This window comes from Geospiza fortis, unplaced genomic scaffold, assembly GCF_000277835.1.
Source record: "Geospiza fortis unplaced genomic scaffold, GeoFor_1.0 scaffold164, whole genome shotgun sequence".
Classification (NCBI taxonomy): domain Eukaryota; kingdom Metazoa; phylum Chordata; class Aves; order Passeriformes; family Thraupidae; genus Geospiza; species Geospiza fortis.
The window spans coordinates 1,979,965-1,998,904 of record NW_005054426.1 but is presented as its reverse complement, the minus strand read 5'-3'; the positions used below and the strand labels follow the sequence as shown (position 1 = coordinate 1,998,904).

At 38.1% G+C, this 18,940-nt stretch overlaps 1 protein-coding gene across 1 annotated transcript in view; it reads right to left on the bottom strand.

Annotated features, from left to right (window-relative positions):
* Nucleotides 1–18,940, bottom strand: part of SCUBE1 (signal peptide, CUB domain and EGF like domain containing 1) — a 194,651-nt gene that overhangs the window by 89,651 nt on the left and 86,060 nt on the right. Inside the window, exon 5 of the mRNA XM_014309410.2 lies at nt 6,335–6,460. Within this exon, the coding sequence (XP_014164885.1) occupies nt 6,335–6,460 (126 nt within the window). The remainder of the gene's footprint in view (nt 1–6,334; nt 6,461–18,940) is intronic.

The following is an 18,940-nucleotide window of genomic DNA, read 5'->3' as shown; positions in this document are numbered from 1 at the left end:
GAGTACAGACCTGAGGCCACTACAGGTGCAAGCATCCTTGGTCCTTCCCACTCTATACTTGGAATAAAAACCCTTGTGCTGTTCAGAGATAGAGATGGAATAGCCTTGGTGCCTGGTGGCAAGAACAATCTCCGAAAACAGAGACTGCCTGGATTCCCACCACACTTTCCAGGAACATCACTTGTCTATACAACTGGAAAAAATGGCAGTGAGAAACATGGGGAGACCTGCCTGATCCATGTTCCCTTTTTGCAGCTTGACAGTTTGTGCACTAAACTGGAAAATAGAAATGGTGGGTTCAGTCCAACCAGACACGGGAGGGAATATACCCCAAATCATGAGAATCCTAAACTTGCAAGGAATTATATTACAAAACCCCCTAAGCAACAGCTACCCTCAGGCATTCTTTCTCCTTCTCCACTTTTATACCTTACCTAATAATTTATTTTTGTGAAAAAATAGCAGAAGAAAATCAGTCTGCTTTGCATCCAAAGGAAGCAACATTTATTTCCCTTCAATACACTGTAACATTTTGGTTTTTATTTTTGATGCAAAACAAACAAAACTCAATATCAATTCTCTATTCTTAAAGTTCCCACCTTTCTAATGAAGACATGCTTATTACTTGACCCCATATGCCTCTCGGACTATGTGGAGTTTCTATCTCTGCTGGACTGCAGTGCCATCACAACTTAACTTAAAGGTGCTGTTTATGCCAGATGTTTAAATACATTTCTAGCCAACAGTATTTTTATTGAGGATTTTAAAGTGCAATCAGCAACAAAGTGTGTATTTAAAAAATGTGACTGCAGTGGTTATTTTTGGCATTCCTTGCTGAAAGCCTCTGCTGGCAGAGAAGAAAATATCTGAACAGGCTTGCTCTGACCCACGTAATATGAGGAACTTTTCCTCACTATATTTGTCTATGAAAAAATTGCACCAGATTGATGGCATTTATAGCAAATCCTGCAGAATCACACACTTTTACAGCTTCTTTGCCTATAAAAGTTGCTGGTTCCCATTCTACCCAGTCCATGAATGCACATGTAGGTCAGTTCCTTTTCCTGTCTCCTAGAAACAATAGTAAATCATGTTTTTGAAGGATTTGAATTTCTGTCTAGACTACAATTTATTTATTTATTTATTTTAAGTAACTTGAGTCAACATTTTGAAGTTTGACAAGCTCTACAGGTGAAATTGCTACAAAATTCAGTTGTAAAATATGTCACTTCAATTTTCTTCCAGTCCTCAATCTGTGGCACTGACACAGTGGGAAATTTCTCTTGCTTAGAGGAAGAAAATCATACTTATTTAAAAGCAAATGGACATCCAGATCTACTCCATTTTTGTGAGAAAGAATTAAAGCAATATTAATGAGAATTCACAAAGTGTTGTTTTAAAAACTATTTCTGATAAATTTGGACTCTGCAGCTATGCAAACAGCTGTGTGCTCATTCAGAGTCTGTGACATTGAAGAGGCAAACAGAGGCAAAATAGTAAATTCCAACAGACAGAGATCACCTTAAAATATCATAAGTCATGTAAAAATGAAAGGGATGGAAAATAATGAGGGTTTTTTTTGGCTTTTTTTTTTTAACCAAAGGAGAATATGGAGAATATTCACATATCTTTTAGAACTCAGACATACTTATCCCCATATGGCAGATTTAAAACTAGAGTAACACCATCTTTTGACAGTGCTTCCGCATTTGCATGTGTCCTAAGTGCAGTCAGAATTCTGGGGTCTTTCCCTTAGTGGGAGGAATGCCCTTTACAACAGCAGAGAAGCCCTACAAATGACACACACCATCTGTGGGACAGGTCCAGTGCTGGCAGCCAAACCACCAGTCTGTTCTCCTACCACTCTTCCACGTGGATGAAGAGCTTTGGGGCTGACACTGGAGCTTCCAAGTGCCTTCAAACCAGATTAATTCTTTTCACTGACTACAATGCTCAGGGTCCTGGGCTGGCCAGACACCCTTCAGGCCCTGGCAGGCACAGAATGGCCCTACCTGTCCACCTGCCCACACTGGAACCAGCAGCATTATTCAGTTTGACTGGGCTGAGCCAAACAGTCCTGAGACACAGCTTGGCATGTGGGCCAGTGCTTACAGCCAGAGAAATATATGGACTAGTGTAGAAATGACATTTTGATAATGAAAAATGAGAAAAAACTATCTGAAAGAGAAATGACATCTCAAAGAACAAGAAGGATTTTAATGTACATATGCTACTAAGTATTGACATTGATATTCCATGCTAAGCTCTCCAGAAGACAGAAGGTACCAGAATTCAGCCTCCCTCTACAGCCTAAGAGGGTTCCTGTTTTCATTGCTTCTCTGAAATTTCACAGAATCCATCTTACATGACCATTACAAGAAGTACTTGAAGTACATATGGCAAATTATTTAATCTAGCATTTATTACTTGGTAACTTAAAAAATAGCCCAAGACAACAGTGTTCTGATCCTGTCCAAATATGGACTGAAATATATACCATGGCTCAGATGCCACAGACAGATATTTTGTTTTTGTAGGATGGACTTATCAAATGAGCATATTGTCATCCCAGATAACTTGAAAAATGCACTGTTTCTTAACTAAACTGGCCATTAAATACATAATTTGCATAAATATATGGGCATGCTGTGCATGCAAAATTGCTTACATGCTTTATTTTAGTATGGCTTTATATTTTTGACATTCTGGGGATCTTTGTACTGATAGCAAACAGTTGCAGGAGCTGAAAAGCTGCCACTTAGCATGGGGATGTTGGCATTTTATGGTAAAAGTACTAGGCAGGATTTTCAGAATCACTTTGCACTAGCCTTCCTGCTCACTTATATGATTATTATCCAAGGAGGCAGACAGAAACAGCTGTAGGTAGGGTTACCCAGCATTTTTCATCAAAAGATTCGACTTTTACTTGTTTATAACTCTTTCAGGTTGCGACTTGCAGATATGTGAATCTGCTTTAGATTTCCTCTTATTGTTAAGCTTCCAGCTAAGAAAGAGAGGAACATAAAATGTCTTGGTTTTTTTCATATTTGGGGAAAAAAAATCTTCTGTTTATCAGAAACTTCTAATGCAATTGTGTTCAGGAGCAGGATCTTAGTATCTGTCATGGATATAGACATAGAAAGAGGAGGTAAATTCCTATGTTTTTTTCAACATAATCTGGAACCAAATCGACCGTTCTGAAGTATCTTTTTTCTGCTGCTAGCAAGTATCTATGAAAATTACTGATGAAGCATAATCTTCTTCTGGTCTTGTGTACACCAGAGGCCATTAAAGTACAGAAGTAGCAGTAAACTCCCCAAAGCTGAAGTTTATTGATGCTTTGGAGCTAAAGGATGCAGTTCATCTGAGGGATCATGTATGGATCTGTATGCTTCTGCTTTATGTATTTCTAGATGGCTTCTTCAGGTCCCTTTCAGCCTCAATACTTCAGTGTTTTCTTACCATGTTGGGCAACTAGAAATTGCTTACTTAAAATTTACACTAAGAAACCATTAAGGCTGCAGTCTTGAGCACTCAAAAGCTGCAAAATACCAAACTTCTAAATAAACCTATTGTGTCATAACTCTCCTCAATGACAAATGCAGAAAATGCTCCTGTCCTATTTAGTGCCTAGTGAAGCTGGGAAAAGTCAGGGCTGTGGAAACAGCTGGGAATCTTTTCTCATCTGCTGCAGAGTGAGTAGCAAACCAGAAATGGACTGTCAAGAAAAAATGGTCTTGATCAGACAGTGAAAAGAGCCCTAAAAACTCTCACCTATTTCTGCCTTCAATGTGGAATCCCTACTTACAGCTTGGCAAGTCACTTGAATCTCTTCTATTACAGGTTACTGATTTTATAGTCCTTTCTCTATGGCATTTGCAACTACAGCTGAAGCCGTCAGAAGTTTGGCTTGGATCATATTAATGTGCTGTAAATGCTTAGCTGGGTTCTGTGTGGATCTTGTTAATCACCTATCACTACCAAATGAGTTTGACATTAATATCTTTATATTCATTTCTCTTTTGTAAGATGGGCAAAGTAGTACTTTTTAACTTGAGAAGAGTATTTCGAAAATACATTACAAATGTCTACAAAGCACTTTGATATTACAGTAATGAGTATCATGGGAAAATCCATGAGGGAATGAAAAATTTTATGTTCACAATAGGGTTTAAGTACTGTGCAGTAGGAAAGGCATGACACTAAATTATGGAGAGGAAGCTACTGAATACAAGCCTGTTTAATGAACGCTGACCATAATGGACACTGCATGAAGCAAGAGTGACTGCCTTTTCCGCATGTGAAGGTAAATGATAAGATGGGATGTGCTTATGTAACTAGCATGTAATGACAATTGTGATACATAAAAAGCATGGAGTCTTCCTCCAAGTGTTTCTGCTTTCTAACTTATTTTAACATCTTCCTTTGAGGAAGATTTGAATTGTTACTAAAGGCCTTGGGCCAATACATTTGAAACCTCTCCCAGTGGTCTGACTGAACTGCAAACTGGCTGATAAAAATTCTCCAAGAGAGGTACTAGGTGTACTGAGAGGTACTACACTCTCTGTCACTTGTTCACATAAAAAAAACAGAGCAGCAAGCTCTGACAAACCCTGAAAGGCTGGGACTCTTGGAGGACCATGATAAAACAGCCTAACTGACAAGGATATGGGGTTTTACAAGGGTGTCTCAGACCCTACCTGTCCTGTTATACAGGGCTACAGACCCAGCTCAGGCTGGCAAGTGGGAAGTATCTAGCTCTTCAACATAGCTGCACTGAAATGGTTTGCTGTGAAAAAGTTTTTTTTTTAAAGTTGAGATTTGGTTTCAGAATTAGGCTTCTATAAATAGCCTGCTGTAATCTCACAATTACTGTCCCAGGCTATCTGGCTACACCTCTGTACTTCTGTGCATTTGGAAGGACTAGAAGTAATTATTTTAAGTAAGAGCTCTGGACCATACTTGCAGAATGTGCTGTGTGTTTAGAGGTAAGTGTGCTTCAAAGTAAGCTCTGCAGCCTTGGAAAACTCAGTGTCCCCACTTAGAAATCTGTCACCAAAAGTTCATTATACTTACAACTACAATTTGAACACCAGAGGGCACAGAATAAATTGAAGTTTTTACTCTAAACCCTGAGGCATTTAGAAATAATGTTCTAGAAAAGGCTCTAATCCTCCTGCCACCATCTATTACTGAAACTCCCAAAGAATACAAGAATTTGAGGAAACAAATAATAACAACATTAGTAAACATCCTCCCACACTTCACCAATGTAGCTGACATTGCACTCTAATTAACAGCACACAATATTCACTTCTAATAAACATTGAGAATGAAAACTACTATAAAGGCATTTTCCTCTGTGCTTTTGCCTTTGGCCCTGTGTAGCCTCTTAACACAGAGCAGAAATCAGGCTGTAAATACTCTGTGGCACTTCTTTATGACATTCAAAAGTGATTCTTTCCACTTTGTACTTGGGAACTAATATCATCTATGTGTGTTTACATAGTGGAGATCAGCAAGAAAAAAACTGAAGTGTAAGAAAGACTGTCTCAAAAATACTGGCCCTGTGCAAAGCAGCAAACATTTTATGTTGCTTTACTACACTTTTCTTGTCTCTCTCAAAGCTACCAAGTAGGAATGCAAGCTATTGGACTCAGATCTAAGACTTACTGAAGCCATCAGAAAGATTCAGTTCTGAAGTTTTTAGATGACAATGCTGAGGTCAATTATTTGAACCTGAACAGAACAATTTCTAATTTTGTGGGCTAATGAGTATCTGCATCTTTAGCATCCCAGCTTCAAGAATATAACACTCTGGGCTTTTCTCTGAAGAGCAGTATATATGATGCAGCTGCATGTTTTCCAAGTAATAATTCTAGACTGTGAGCAGTGGAATCAAGACTAGAGCAATCATTTCTGTCTTTTAAAAAAATTGGAACTGACACTCTTAATTTGATAGCTCCAGTGAATTTATCATTAAATTAATTGATGCATCCACCTTTGTGGACCTTCAAAATATTGCAAGCCAGAATCCATTATGCTTTATTTGTATTGCTTTACAAGGAAAGCCTGGATTAAACTGATCCTTCACTTTTCTGCATTCATAAGGAAGTAGAAAAGTTATGATTTTGATAACTGAGCCACTGTCAACATTCTGTTATTCAATCTCTCTAATCCATCCCCAAATGCATCTTCTACAGCAAAAAACTCCTCATTACCAAAATTATCAATCACCTTTGGCCAAAACCAATTTAACTTCTTGTGGAACATAACAACAATGAAGAAAACAAGACATTTTGAGGCATTTGAAATTTAATCTTCATCTACCTACATTTGCAGTCCTTCTGGTTTTTGGCAAGTTCAAAGCCAGGTCTACATTCACAGGCAACCCCACCTTTGGGTGTCTCCCGGCAGATGTGTGCACACCCATGATCTTTATTCATACAGTTCATACCCTCTGTGGAAAAGGAAAGAAAAATAGAAAATATTAGTATTAAAATAAAATTGCAAAATAATTATGCGTATCCAGTCCTCCAATAATTTTATCTGTAACTTTTATTTTTCATCTGGACTGTGTTCCACAAGACAAAAGAAGAGAGCTGAAAGGAAATATATAGTCAACAAAACAGTGTAATAAAGGACAAACATGCTCTGAGGCAAATATGAGCACTACTGTGTGTCTCTGTTTCATGTAGAAACTTGGGATTTCTCTATTCTGTATCTATAGTCTAATCTTTCATGAAAATATCAGGGATTTAAAGGATACTCCAGGAAGTTGTCTGTCCCACAGAGCTGAATAAGTGATCTCACTGTTATTTTTTTCCTTGTATAAATTCAATGGCTGTTACTGTCTGGTGCATTTTTATATGCCTGCTAATGTGCTTTATATTTTCTAACACACAAAATCTGCCAAATATTATAACCAAACATTTTTGCTTGGATCCATTTCTTTGCTATTTGTTTTCCATCTCAATTCTCTGTCATCAACAATAAACATAGCACATCTCCAACAAACCTACTACCACTTTTGTCTTTGACTCTATTAAACAAAACACACCAGCTGTTCAACAAGCATCCAAGTGCCATGGGTGGATTCCTGCTAATGTTTATGCCACAGAATAGTATCAACCAGCTTTCTTTTAATCATCACAGAGACAAATTTAGCTTTCTAAACCATGTCAGTGATTTAGATACTGAATGCACCTTATACTCTTAGAGCCTTTCATTACCGTGCTAATTCAAATCCCACATATTCACAGAAATCTTGAACTCAGTTCTTATGGGTCAGCATCTAACATTCCTTGTGTGAACGAAGGCTAGCTAGATTTGCATTACAAAGCCTTCCCAGACTTCCCCTTGGATATCTGACCTGTAAAGGAGAGACAAATTCTCTCAGAATACACTGGCAGAGAATTCCCATTTTAACTCAGCTCGCTACACTGCTGTAAGCAACATCAGCGTGGACTCTGCAACTCATTTGGCACTTTGCAATGTGTCTGCTCCCACCTATTCTAGCCTAATTTCTCAAAACTACTCCAGTGCAAAATGTTCAGCTTAAACCTACAATGCCAGTGTATTGCAATGAAACGGTTTTTTGTGCCTAGAATTTTGAGGAGGAAATGTTACAAAAAGTCAGCCAGAGATTGCCTCAGGGTGACAGAAGTTAACAGCTTCAAGAAGTTATTCACACTGTTCAGCTTTACCTCTGAGAGGTTTGTATTAGTGGAGTAATGAAAAACACACATCACCAGTCTGATTGGGTATTTTTGTTCACCTCTCCTACAAAACACACCAGGGTCTTAAATCTCGCCACCTATGAAAACCAATATTATAGACAACAGATGTATTTATTTCTTCTAAATTCCCCTCTGTGTTGTCCTTGAGGCTAAAAACTTGCCAAAAAATAGTAAGTTACTACAACCAAGTTAGTTATTCTTTGTAAACTGCAGCCTGGAAAACAGATGCTGCCCTGAGATACAATACACACTACATGCTATAATATACCATCCTCCACATCAAAGCGAGGTATGAACGCTTTGTTGGGCTGAACAGATACAAGAAACCTGGGAATGGCCTTATTGAAGGGTTTGATGCATTTTATAATCTCTTTCTCTCCACTTCTCCCAACAAAGGATTTCAGACACAATGTGTTTGACAAACTGCATTCCTGTGCACTGCGCTATGCTCCGAAAGGGATCTGGGAAAGATAACACATGGCTGATTGAGTCCCACTGCCCAGGCTCTGAGAAGAGAGGAATTATAGAGATGAAAGCAGATATTTAATGGCCCACAAGTGTAATCAAGCAAGTGATTTTTCAGTGTTTACTTGCAGATACCGAATCTCTGCCTTTATGGGAAGACAGAAACTGTGCACTGCTGAAAGTACTGGGAGAAATTGAAGATAAAAATCATTAGAAACAAAAGTGATCCTGGTAGTTGTGTGTAAGACCACAATATTTTAGTTACTGTATTAATTATTCCATCTTTTGTATTAATCAGAGTTGTCTAAAAATTATTTCAGTTGCATGTTTAGCCATAGAAATCTTCTGAGCCTGAAAATCATTCTTTTAAAAAATATAATGGTGAAATGAAAGACCATTATTTTTCAGTCATAAGCAGGAACTCATGCACAACAAAAACTCTCATTTCAGTATTTTTCAAAATCCCTAAAAATTAAATTACAAGTAATTTCCTAAACAAAACCTTTTTAGCCTGAAAAGATTAGTGAAATAAGAATGCAGCAAATTAATATTTTACCTTGCTAAAAATGCAATCTAACCCAAAACTGTGTCAATTTGCAAATAATTTTAATCATTCAAAATTCTAATTTTTCAGTAGATACAGTATTTGTCCAGATGTCTTCTGTATTAATCTACATACACAAATAATTTATGAATCACCATTGATAAAGTTTACTTTTTTGCTAATTGACTCTTGAGGCAATATCGAATCTTTAATGATATGGCACATAAGTCACAATAAGAAAACAAAAATATGCTAAGTATCTTTCTAGTACTAATCTTAGCTTCTATACAAATGCATATAAATAGGAGAGAAAAATACTCCTAAAATGACTTTGTTCAGTATTCTCGAGTAGGATGTAGTCCAAACTTTAAAACAGACTAGAAACACATAAACCACCTCCAGTATTTTCCTATAAAAAGGTGCACTACTGGTAGTGAAGAACTGCTCTGCTGAGTTCACACTGCTGCCCACAGGAGCAGTGAGATGTTTGAACTATCATTTCTCCTTGCTCGTGCCCCCGAGAAAGAAAGCTTTGCAATATTTTAGTTAATGTTTAGCAGCCACCTAATGCACACATGCTTTTTCCATAAGGGGTGCAGAGTGGGAATAACAGCATGGGAAAACTTTCCCTAATGTTAAAGGGGGACTTAAGCCTCTCAGTGCCTGCCTTGCTGCTCAGCCCCAGGATAACGGGTGACCCAAGGAGGAGTTGGGCAGTGTGCTCCAGCCTCACGATCATGGCCAAACTTTCTTTATTTGCAAAAAGGGGTGGAAAACTACTCATTCAAATTAAAAAAAAAAACCAAAACCAAAAACCACCCCCCCATTATCATGGGAAAACTGCATGGGATTCTGCTGGTCATTTATCTGTTTGAAGTTTTTCTCTTTACCACCATCAGTCCCAACTCAGCAGATGGGTCCTGTTACCAAGAGGTGCCCTGTGCTTCTCATGGTGCCCCTTCCTTGAGCTGATTAATGCAGTGCAGAAACAGTACAGAGAGGGAGAACACCCATGGAACTATTGGAGGCCTCTCCCACATCAGTACAGAATTATGCCCAGAGCAGTTTTACCTCAGTGTGTTGCACAGCCTGGGCAAAGTATCAGACGATGGATCTTCCATCCAGAAGGTATTTATAAACCTATTTACAGAACTTGTGACCAGCCTCTCTCTCCATTGTGTGCACATCTGCCTCACTCTGGTTTGGAACACGAGGAGCTGCTCCCAGCCTGTCTTGATTTTTGCAGTGCTTGGTGTGTCCCAGTTTCTAGAACTGATGGGGCTATGGGTTAAGTGAAAAACCACAGTTCCCAAATGAAGGGAAAGATTAAATGTTGATAAAGAGAGTTGATAAGAGAGAAGTCTGTACCTACACACACACACACACACACACACACACACACACACACACACACACACACACACAAAATCCTTACTTTATCAGCACGACACTAAAATGTCCAGTGGTGAAATGTTCTAGGTTTTACACATTAACTGTTCATAAAAGCAGTGTCTTAATCCCAAATGCTGCTACTCAAGGTAATCTCTAAAGCCAGCACAAGAATGGGTGCAGGTCTCTTCAGCAGTGCTGGCAGTCAGTCAAATAAACTTCTGAAACACAGACACATTCTCAGCAAATTCACCTTACAGACAGCAAAACAAAATCCAATGGAAAATATAAACAGGAAGGGAAATGTCACTTGAGAAAGGAAAACACTGATCTAATTAAACTAAATCCTCTCTCAGCATTTTAGATATGACTTGAGAAACTCTCTTCTATTGCCTTCCTGGATTTTTGCCTGACTCTAAGTTACAAAAGATTGTTCATGGGAGAGTGACAGCCACTGTTATGTATACCCACAATCCACACTCATTTTTGTTCCTGGCCTAGGAGAGATTTGGATGTGAGTCTACTACGTTAATCCAGTCTGCCATCTCGTTATCACAAATCTCTTAATAGTGCTGTTCTGCAAAATGTTCAGTCTGATATAATGGCCTCTCCATTGTATTATGCTCTAAAAATGTTTTCAGCTCAATGGCCCTGAAAGTGCTTGAATCGGGCTGACTGTGACAACTAAAGCACGGATCAGCCTTTATTTCTCATTAACACTGTCTGTTCTCATCTTAATTAAGACTTTTAGCATTTAGCAATTATTTTACCATGGGGCTCATCATATATGCTTAGATTATCCTCTATATTGCCATGATTTGACTTACTCTGTATTTATATTGCTGCTGTTTTTATACATGCTGAACCATGCTGATTCCAAACATGATCTGAAAAAGACCCCTTCAAATTGTATCAATAACTTTCAGAATATTTTCAGACTACATGTGCTTGAATGTGCTAAGAAGTTACAGGATATCTTGAATTTAACCCATACATACACACTGACATGCCCAGCAGCATTTGCATAATTTACACACAATCTTGAAAATTACATTATCACATTATCCTTTCTTGTTGGTAAGTTAATTTTAACACAAGGTACACAGTGAGATCTCTTATTAAACTTCACCATGTATAAGATACAAGATACATCTTCAGTAGCAGAGAGAGGAAAGAATGCAAGAGGAAACAAGCTAAACAACTGAATACTCATTTTACTGGTTCTGTAAACTATTAACATCATAGGAATCTTTTTTGGTTCTCTTTTTAAAAATTGTGTAAGAAACTACAGTGCTACAATAAAACCCACTGGTCAATGACCAGGCAGTTTAGAAAACTGACAAAGACAACTCCTCTCACAGAGTTCTTACTCTGTGAGGAATGGAAACCAACCAAAAGACACCAAGTTTCTGATGGAGGCAGGACCATGATGTTGGTGAAAATGTGAGATGGCATGCATAATAAGGTACATTATGCATGTATGTTTTGATCATATAGAAACAGACTGTTAACCTTTTGTCTGGTTTGTGGAAAGCAGCTCCCCATCTACACCTGGGAGTGTCCCTGCCTTTTCCTTCTAACTCCAGGAACTTCATGTGCATCTCAAGGGTGATGAAAATCAGCATTTGGCTAAACAACCCAGTTAGAGTCAACAAATACACATGGTCAGATCTTAGGACCATTAAAGCCAAAGGACTGTTTTCCAATAGACTGGATCTGACCTTTATGCTGCGCAGTTGCATCAGATGTTCTGGACACTTCTGGCTCCCTAATAAGAACCTGATTCTGGGATGTGAGGAATGTCTGGGTGACCTCTGCTCCCCAGTGAGGGTAGTAAGATGTTTTCATCTCAAAACAGAATGTCCTTTCTTGAGGATCAAAACCCCCACCAAGATTTGCTCTCTTCAGCAAGAAAATGGAGGCTGAAGCTAATTGGCTGAGGCAGGTGCCCTTCCTCAGCTGATCACAACACCACAGTTACAAAGCATCCACCTAGGAACAGACCTTCTGAGCTAAGTGAGAAAGCCCACATTGGGTGCGCTGGAAATGTAATCATCTATATAAACATCTAATGTTTTTCATACTGTTAAGTGAATGAACACAACATTTTCTTCCCATCCTCATTCCTGAAATAAGTTACTTGGTTCTGCCTAAAATTTTAGGAAAAAATAGTTGTTTCACTGACTACAACTCACCCCAACAGAGGTTGGAAAGAAAACAAATAAAGCAGGCAAACTGACCCAAGGAAACAGAATTCTACACTATTAAGTAGGTTGTCAGGAGAAATCTTGGACATAGTACAAGAAAACAGCTGCTGGTATATTATAAAATAAACAAATTCAAGTTTGTTTAGCAATTACATGTCTTTTCAGTTTGGATCTGAAATGTGCTTAGGGCCAGCATCTTCAGAAGGCAGACTTGCAGTCTGATCCCTGACAAGATGTTCCTGCTCTGAGTGGCAGCCAGGAAACCACATGGAGAGGGTTTTTGTCTTGAGATTTAGAAATGGGAATGTATCAGAAGTATAACTTCATTCTTTCAGCAGTAAGAGCACAGATTTGCAGTTCTGCAAAGGTGCTGTGGTTTCAAGAGAATGATGAGAATGAATGGACCAAGTTTAAGAAAGGAACCATGGAAATGTGGAAAGGAAACAGATTCCAAAATTGCCAGAAAATGTCATCAATTCCCATAAGACCAAGAAGAGAATGAAGAAGACTGGCTGAAATCCATCCCATGCTGGTTGTGACCAACTTGTGGCTGTATGATGGCTTTTTGGTGAACACATGAAAGAACATCTGCAATCTCAATCTGCTTTCCACATTGCAGAGCTATCAAGAGAAGCTGAGGCTTGCTGAAACTGTTTCCAATAGTCTCTGTTACCTTCTCACACACAGATATGGATTATCTGAAAAAAAAAAATAAATCTGCAAGATAGCCCAGAACCTGTGTGCCAATGCTGCTCTGGCAGAATCAACTGTGAGTCTCTGCTAGTATAGACTTGGCATCTGATGTTAAAGGGAAATAAATGGTAAGGGAAGAAAAAGGTAAGGACAAGAAAAAACACAGTCAGCACTACAACCTGCTTTTAACTTTGCTTCATCTGTGAATAGCAATTCCTTAAAGAGTAAAGCAAAGCAAAAGAAAAGGGAGGTTTTCAGGGAGTCACTGCCACATGATGTCCTTGGGCAGATGGGGGTGACTCTGAGGAGAGACCAGGCCATGCAGGAGGCAGAGGAGAGAAATGCACTTTCTGCATCTAAGTCTTCACCACCTCACTTCTATTTCTTGGTGCCTTGGTGGGAGCAAATAAACCTGGAGTAGTTTTGCTATCCTGAGCACCAGGGCTGTGGTACAGAGCCAGTGAAGGACAGCATCACCACAAGCTCGAGCACCTTCAGCTGGGCAGGGGTAGTGGAACAATCACCTCAGCCCACTCTGGGGTATCAGACACTCATTCACAGCAGCAGGATTGAGGATCTGAAAAGAAATCCAGAGTTGGCACTCTGGATAAGAATAAGAAACTGGCAGGGTTTTAAAAAAAATATTCATATGAGGTCTTTGGGCCTCTTAGCACACTACAGCTAGGAAAACTTGTCTCACTGTTTTCTAGAGTCTCTCTCTTTGTGCCTGAATATAACACAGGAATACAAGAGGAAACAAGCTAAACAACTCAATTCTCATTTTACTGGTTCTGTAAACTATTAACATCATAGGAATCTTTTTTGGTTCTCTTTTTAAAAATTGTGTAAGAAACTACAGTGCTACAATAAAACCCACTGGTCAATGACCAGGCAGTTTAGAAAACTGACAAAGACAACTCCTCTCACAGAGTTCTTACTCTGTGAGGAATGGAAGCCAACCAAAAGACATCAAGTTTCTACAGTTGGTACAGCAGAAGATCAGACAATGGCAAGAAAATGTTTTTTCCTTCCTGGTCACAGGAAAATTCAGTATTTAATCAAACATTCATTACCTCTACCAAGTGAAACTTCTCACAAAGATATAGCAAAGTTTTTAGGTCTCCAATAAAAAGACTTAAAATAAACTCAGAGAGCAGACACTTTCACAAACAGAAATTTAAAAAATCAATTGAAAAGATGGCTTTTCATTACTGTTTCATGAGAAGGTTTTGAACAGGTTCTAAGCAAAAATTAAATCACAGCAGTATCATTTGTGTAAAGATAAGGCAAGCAATGGGAGGATAGGACTAAAAAAACCCAACTAAAATATTGTCATTTCTTCCTTCTTCTGCAATATGCACAACTGACATGAGACAGACATGAGACAGAAACAGTCTAGAAATATTTATAATAAAAGATCTTGAAGATAAATATTTCTAGGGCAGTTTTTCAAACACATAGAATACATTCAGATAGATGGAATAAGAGTAAATATTTCAACAACATGTTCCTTTGCAGGAACTCCTTCACATCCCAAACTCTTCCCAGGATGATTTCATAACTTCTTGCAAAATAATGTAATTAGCAAAATGATAGAGGGCATTATAGTATATGGATCTATATATATTATGTACTGTAATAGGTGTATGTATCATTATATATATGAAGCAACCTTTATATATAATGAATTTTCATAATTATTTGTGATTCCATATGTACTAATGCATATATAACCTATTTAAACTCAAAAATACGTTCTGCAAGGAAAGAAGGCTGCTCACTTTCCTCCAGATAAATACAGAACATCATTTTTGTAGTAGGGCTAAACACGATCAAGACCTAAAACTCATTCTGTCACTTTGTTTCTCTACCAAATAAAAAAATCACTGTGGTGCTAAGGAATTCCTCCATGCTCACTAAGGTGGTTACACTTGTCAAAGATAAAGGCTAAAGCAATAGAGTTTCCAGCTTCCTGTTCAATTTTAGGGAGTCACTTCAGCTTTCGAAAGCTGAATGTGAAGCAACATCCATAGGTAGCTGTGCTGTAGTCCCCAGAGCTTCATATTTTCATCAAGATTTTGTAAGCAGAAAAATACAGTGGTCAGGTTTTGTCCAACAACCAAACAGCTGATTTCTACCAGCTGTGGTGACTTCCAGAAAAGTCACATATAACTTAGAACCAAAACATTAACAATGTATTTGGAGCCAGAGAGTCAATGACAATTTCTCTCAAAAATAACGCAGTGACTTAAGTGGTACATTTGCACACAACACAAGTTCATTTTAGGTGCAAAGTGTTCAAGTCCCAGGGTTTGTACAGCCCACTTCCATGCAGCCTTGGCACGCAGGAGATAGTTTGTTCCTTGAAGAAATCAAACAGGAAGGTGTGGACTTGGGTGCCAGAAAAAGCACCACAGAGAGCAGAATGGATTTCAAACTTTCCCAAGTTTGATACAGTCCCTTCTCCTTTTTCTTACAAAAACACAGTTATATTTCACTGATGATTCTCTGAGAAATAAAGTAATCCATTTTAGAACTGCAGCGGAGTCAAAAAGAATAAAATTGTACCATGCCTTCGAAAATGCTATTGCTTCTAAATGCTAATATAGCAGGATTTTACATACCTGAGGACAATGGAAGATGAAATATGAAAGCCAAGATATATGTTTGCAAACTGCCTTGTGAGAAAGCAATTCAATTTCCTATCATATATGTGTTAAGATGTGTGTAGTGTCTGGGGTAAAAGCAATGTTATCTGGAGTACTGTCATAACTAAATAATTACTTTAATAAGCTCAGAGTGTTTAACTCCTCTATCTCCTCTGTCTCTTGATTGATTATTTAGTGAGTCTGGTCCTAGAGCTCATAAATTTCAAAATTCTTTCAACTTTTTTTTTTGTCTTTCTGATCAAAGAAATGTTTATGTATCCTTCCCATACTGTGTCTCTTTAAACCATTGGCTTTTTCAAAGTGTTTTTTTTTTAACACCATAATGTGATGTACACAGAGAGGTAAATGATGTCAGAATCCTTTCTGCCCCAAACCAGTCTGTAAATCTTCAGAAAAGCAAAGTTCATGGATGCCTTTAAAAGGGGCACAATCTGTTTGTGCTTAAAAGAAAGTCCCCCTTTTTTTTGTGTGTGCAGAATAACAATGCCAGAATGTGTTATTCCAAAGAACTGTTGCCATGGTGATGCCATCAATAACATCATTTTCTGCATCCTTGTCCTTTAAACACATAAGGAACGCAACAAGCATTGGTAAATGTGAAAAAAGAACAATTACCTTTTCTTTCTCAACAGCAGAGGAAGCCTTTATTCACCTCATCAATAGAAAATTATGTAGAAAGGAATAATAAAGACTGTTACAAGAAGCACCAAGAAGCCTATTAGTGACAAAGGCTTTTTTTTCCCTTTCCATGAATAATTACAGCTCTTCAAGAAGAAATCAGCCCAGGCTAAGAACCCTTTGCAAGCTTTAGATGGTAAAACAAACATTTGATTATACAAGGATTTCCCTTTCATGTACCTTTCCAAGGAAAAACAACTAAAATCCAGAGTGAAATGAGAGAGAGAAAACCCAGAGAAACATCTGCTGCAATTAAATTTATAGAACCCTGCCCATTCACCTAAAAGACTCAACAAAAAGAGCTAGACCAGTGACAGAACCAATATAAATTTCAAGCCAGCAGGTTAAAGTTGTCTGTAGTGGGAAACTTGGGCTTTTAAAGTCACATAATAACAGGAAGCTATTCCAATTCTGTACAAATGGGGGAAACAGGATTTCAACACTGGATGTGTTACCAAACAGCTGGAAAACACTGTTCAGTTTAAAACGTCAACGGCCAAAGCAAAATGGTAGATACACTTCCTACACAAAGTCAGTTCATAAATAATGGAACCTTTCCAAAGCAGGATTTGACTGCAGGAACTTTTAAAGAGTCATATAGCAAATAATCAGGAAGTCCTTCTGAGCCATTAGACTTTTGTCATGACTCTGATGGTGATGTTCAAAGAGGGGCCCTGAACGTGCTGCTTGGTGCTTTCTACATAAAGTAAAGGTCAATGTACCGTGCACTGGCTTGTTTGTATCTTTTGGAGCTTTCTTTCTGTACCTATACTAGGGTGAGAGGCTGAAGGTGGGTATGGAAAACCTCCTGCTTCCTTCTCCTTGCCTCTAAGTAGTAAAAGGGTTGTGTAAGAGAAAAGTGTGGAGCAAAGCAAGAAAGGAGTGATGTGAGTTGGAGATGAGGAATGTGCAGGTCCCACAGAGTTAGAGGAAAGGGCTAGTAGGGTTAAGGACAGCAAAGATACATAGCAGAAAATGGATCAGATTTAAAGCAACATGAAATTACTAAGATCATGCAATTCTAAGCTCTTGAGCTGAATTTCAGTGGCCTATGAGTAAAAGACAAGAAGTTAAGCATATGGTCACATTTACAATGGAAAGTTTGTGCTGGTTAGGAAAGGGAATTCAAGATGTTTGAATCTTTTCCTGCATACATGATCTTACACTGTCCTTTGATTTCTCACTGCTTCTCCCTCTACCTCTAAAGAGAGATAATGCTTGCTCATTTTGGATAGCTCCTTCAGCTTTCCACTTGTCACTGTGGAAATCCTAGAGGAATTGCGACCCAGTAGAGAGGAACAATATATGGAGATGGCAGGAACCAACTATTTTCCCTTCTATTTAGAGCTTCTGCAGTGTTTAAAGTGCTCCGCTATTCACTTCAGTTTAAATGCTAACATTGACTGGGTTCTCTTTAATGGAAAAAGAGCTTCCACATTCTTTCTAGATTTCAACACATTTAGGAATTGTTTAGAAAACCCTGTGGAAAGACTTTAATACAGCAGCTGATGGTCTAACCCAGCTTATCTGAGGGGCTATTCACCAAATTCTCCAGAAAAGAGCAATTAGTGAAATCTGTTTCTCAGACCCAAAAATTACTCTTTATCTCTCAAGCCGAAGGAATAAAAGACAAATTCCTGGAAGGAAATGTTATGAATTCCCTTCCATTCTGACTTGCCTGAGACTTAGAAAGAAAATGTCTACTTTTTGTAATTTCCTAGTTGGCCTTAATAGGCTGAAAACTGAATAGTAATTCCCAGTTTACCAGTCCCTCAGATCAACACTCCTGCATGGCTGTCAACAAAACAAACCAATTGTTTTGATAAATTGCTAAAAGCCTCTTGAACCCCTCTGAGATCATTTCAAGGCCACTGGAAGTTTATATGCCTAATTTATGAAGTAAGTATTAAAAGTATACATGTGTCTTATTAAGCAAGAGTTTCCTAACTCTGCTGAACTCTGTGACTGAAAGGACACTTAGTATTAATTGCCTGTAGGTTACCTCAGAACTCATGCAATATACAAGGGTCACTTCAGTGTGATACTGTTCTTACACAGATCTTTGAGAAAATCTCCTCTAATTTTTATTCTGAAGAGAGAAAAAAGCTACTAAGATGAGATATTTTAAAAGATATGCCAGTACTTACAAATTGTTCTCCTTCACCAGTAATTAAAAAAATTCTTCACAATAATCAGACGTTACCTAAATCATTCCTTTTTTCCATCCCCTGAATCCTCAGACAGAATTTCCTCCATTTGATCCTGTACAATTGTACATTTTAAGACAGAAGCAGAAGGAATGATGATTTAAAAAAATTTTAAAATAAATCAAACTTCCTTACACTAACCTATTCTAAATACTAATGGTTCTTCTCAAAAGAGAAAGATCTTTCCATCTAGGAATTCCAATTAGGAATATTTGCAGAAAAGCCTGAAGATGAACCCTCACATCCACAGTGGCCTGTGGCTGAACTGTTACAAAAATAAAGCCAACTATATAATACTAAAATCTGATTAAAACTTCAGATTTTTATGGCCTCTGCAAGGATTCATTTA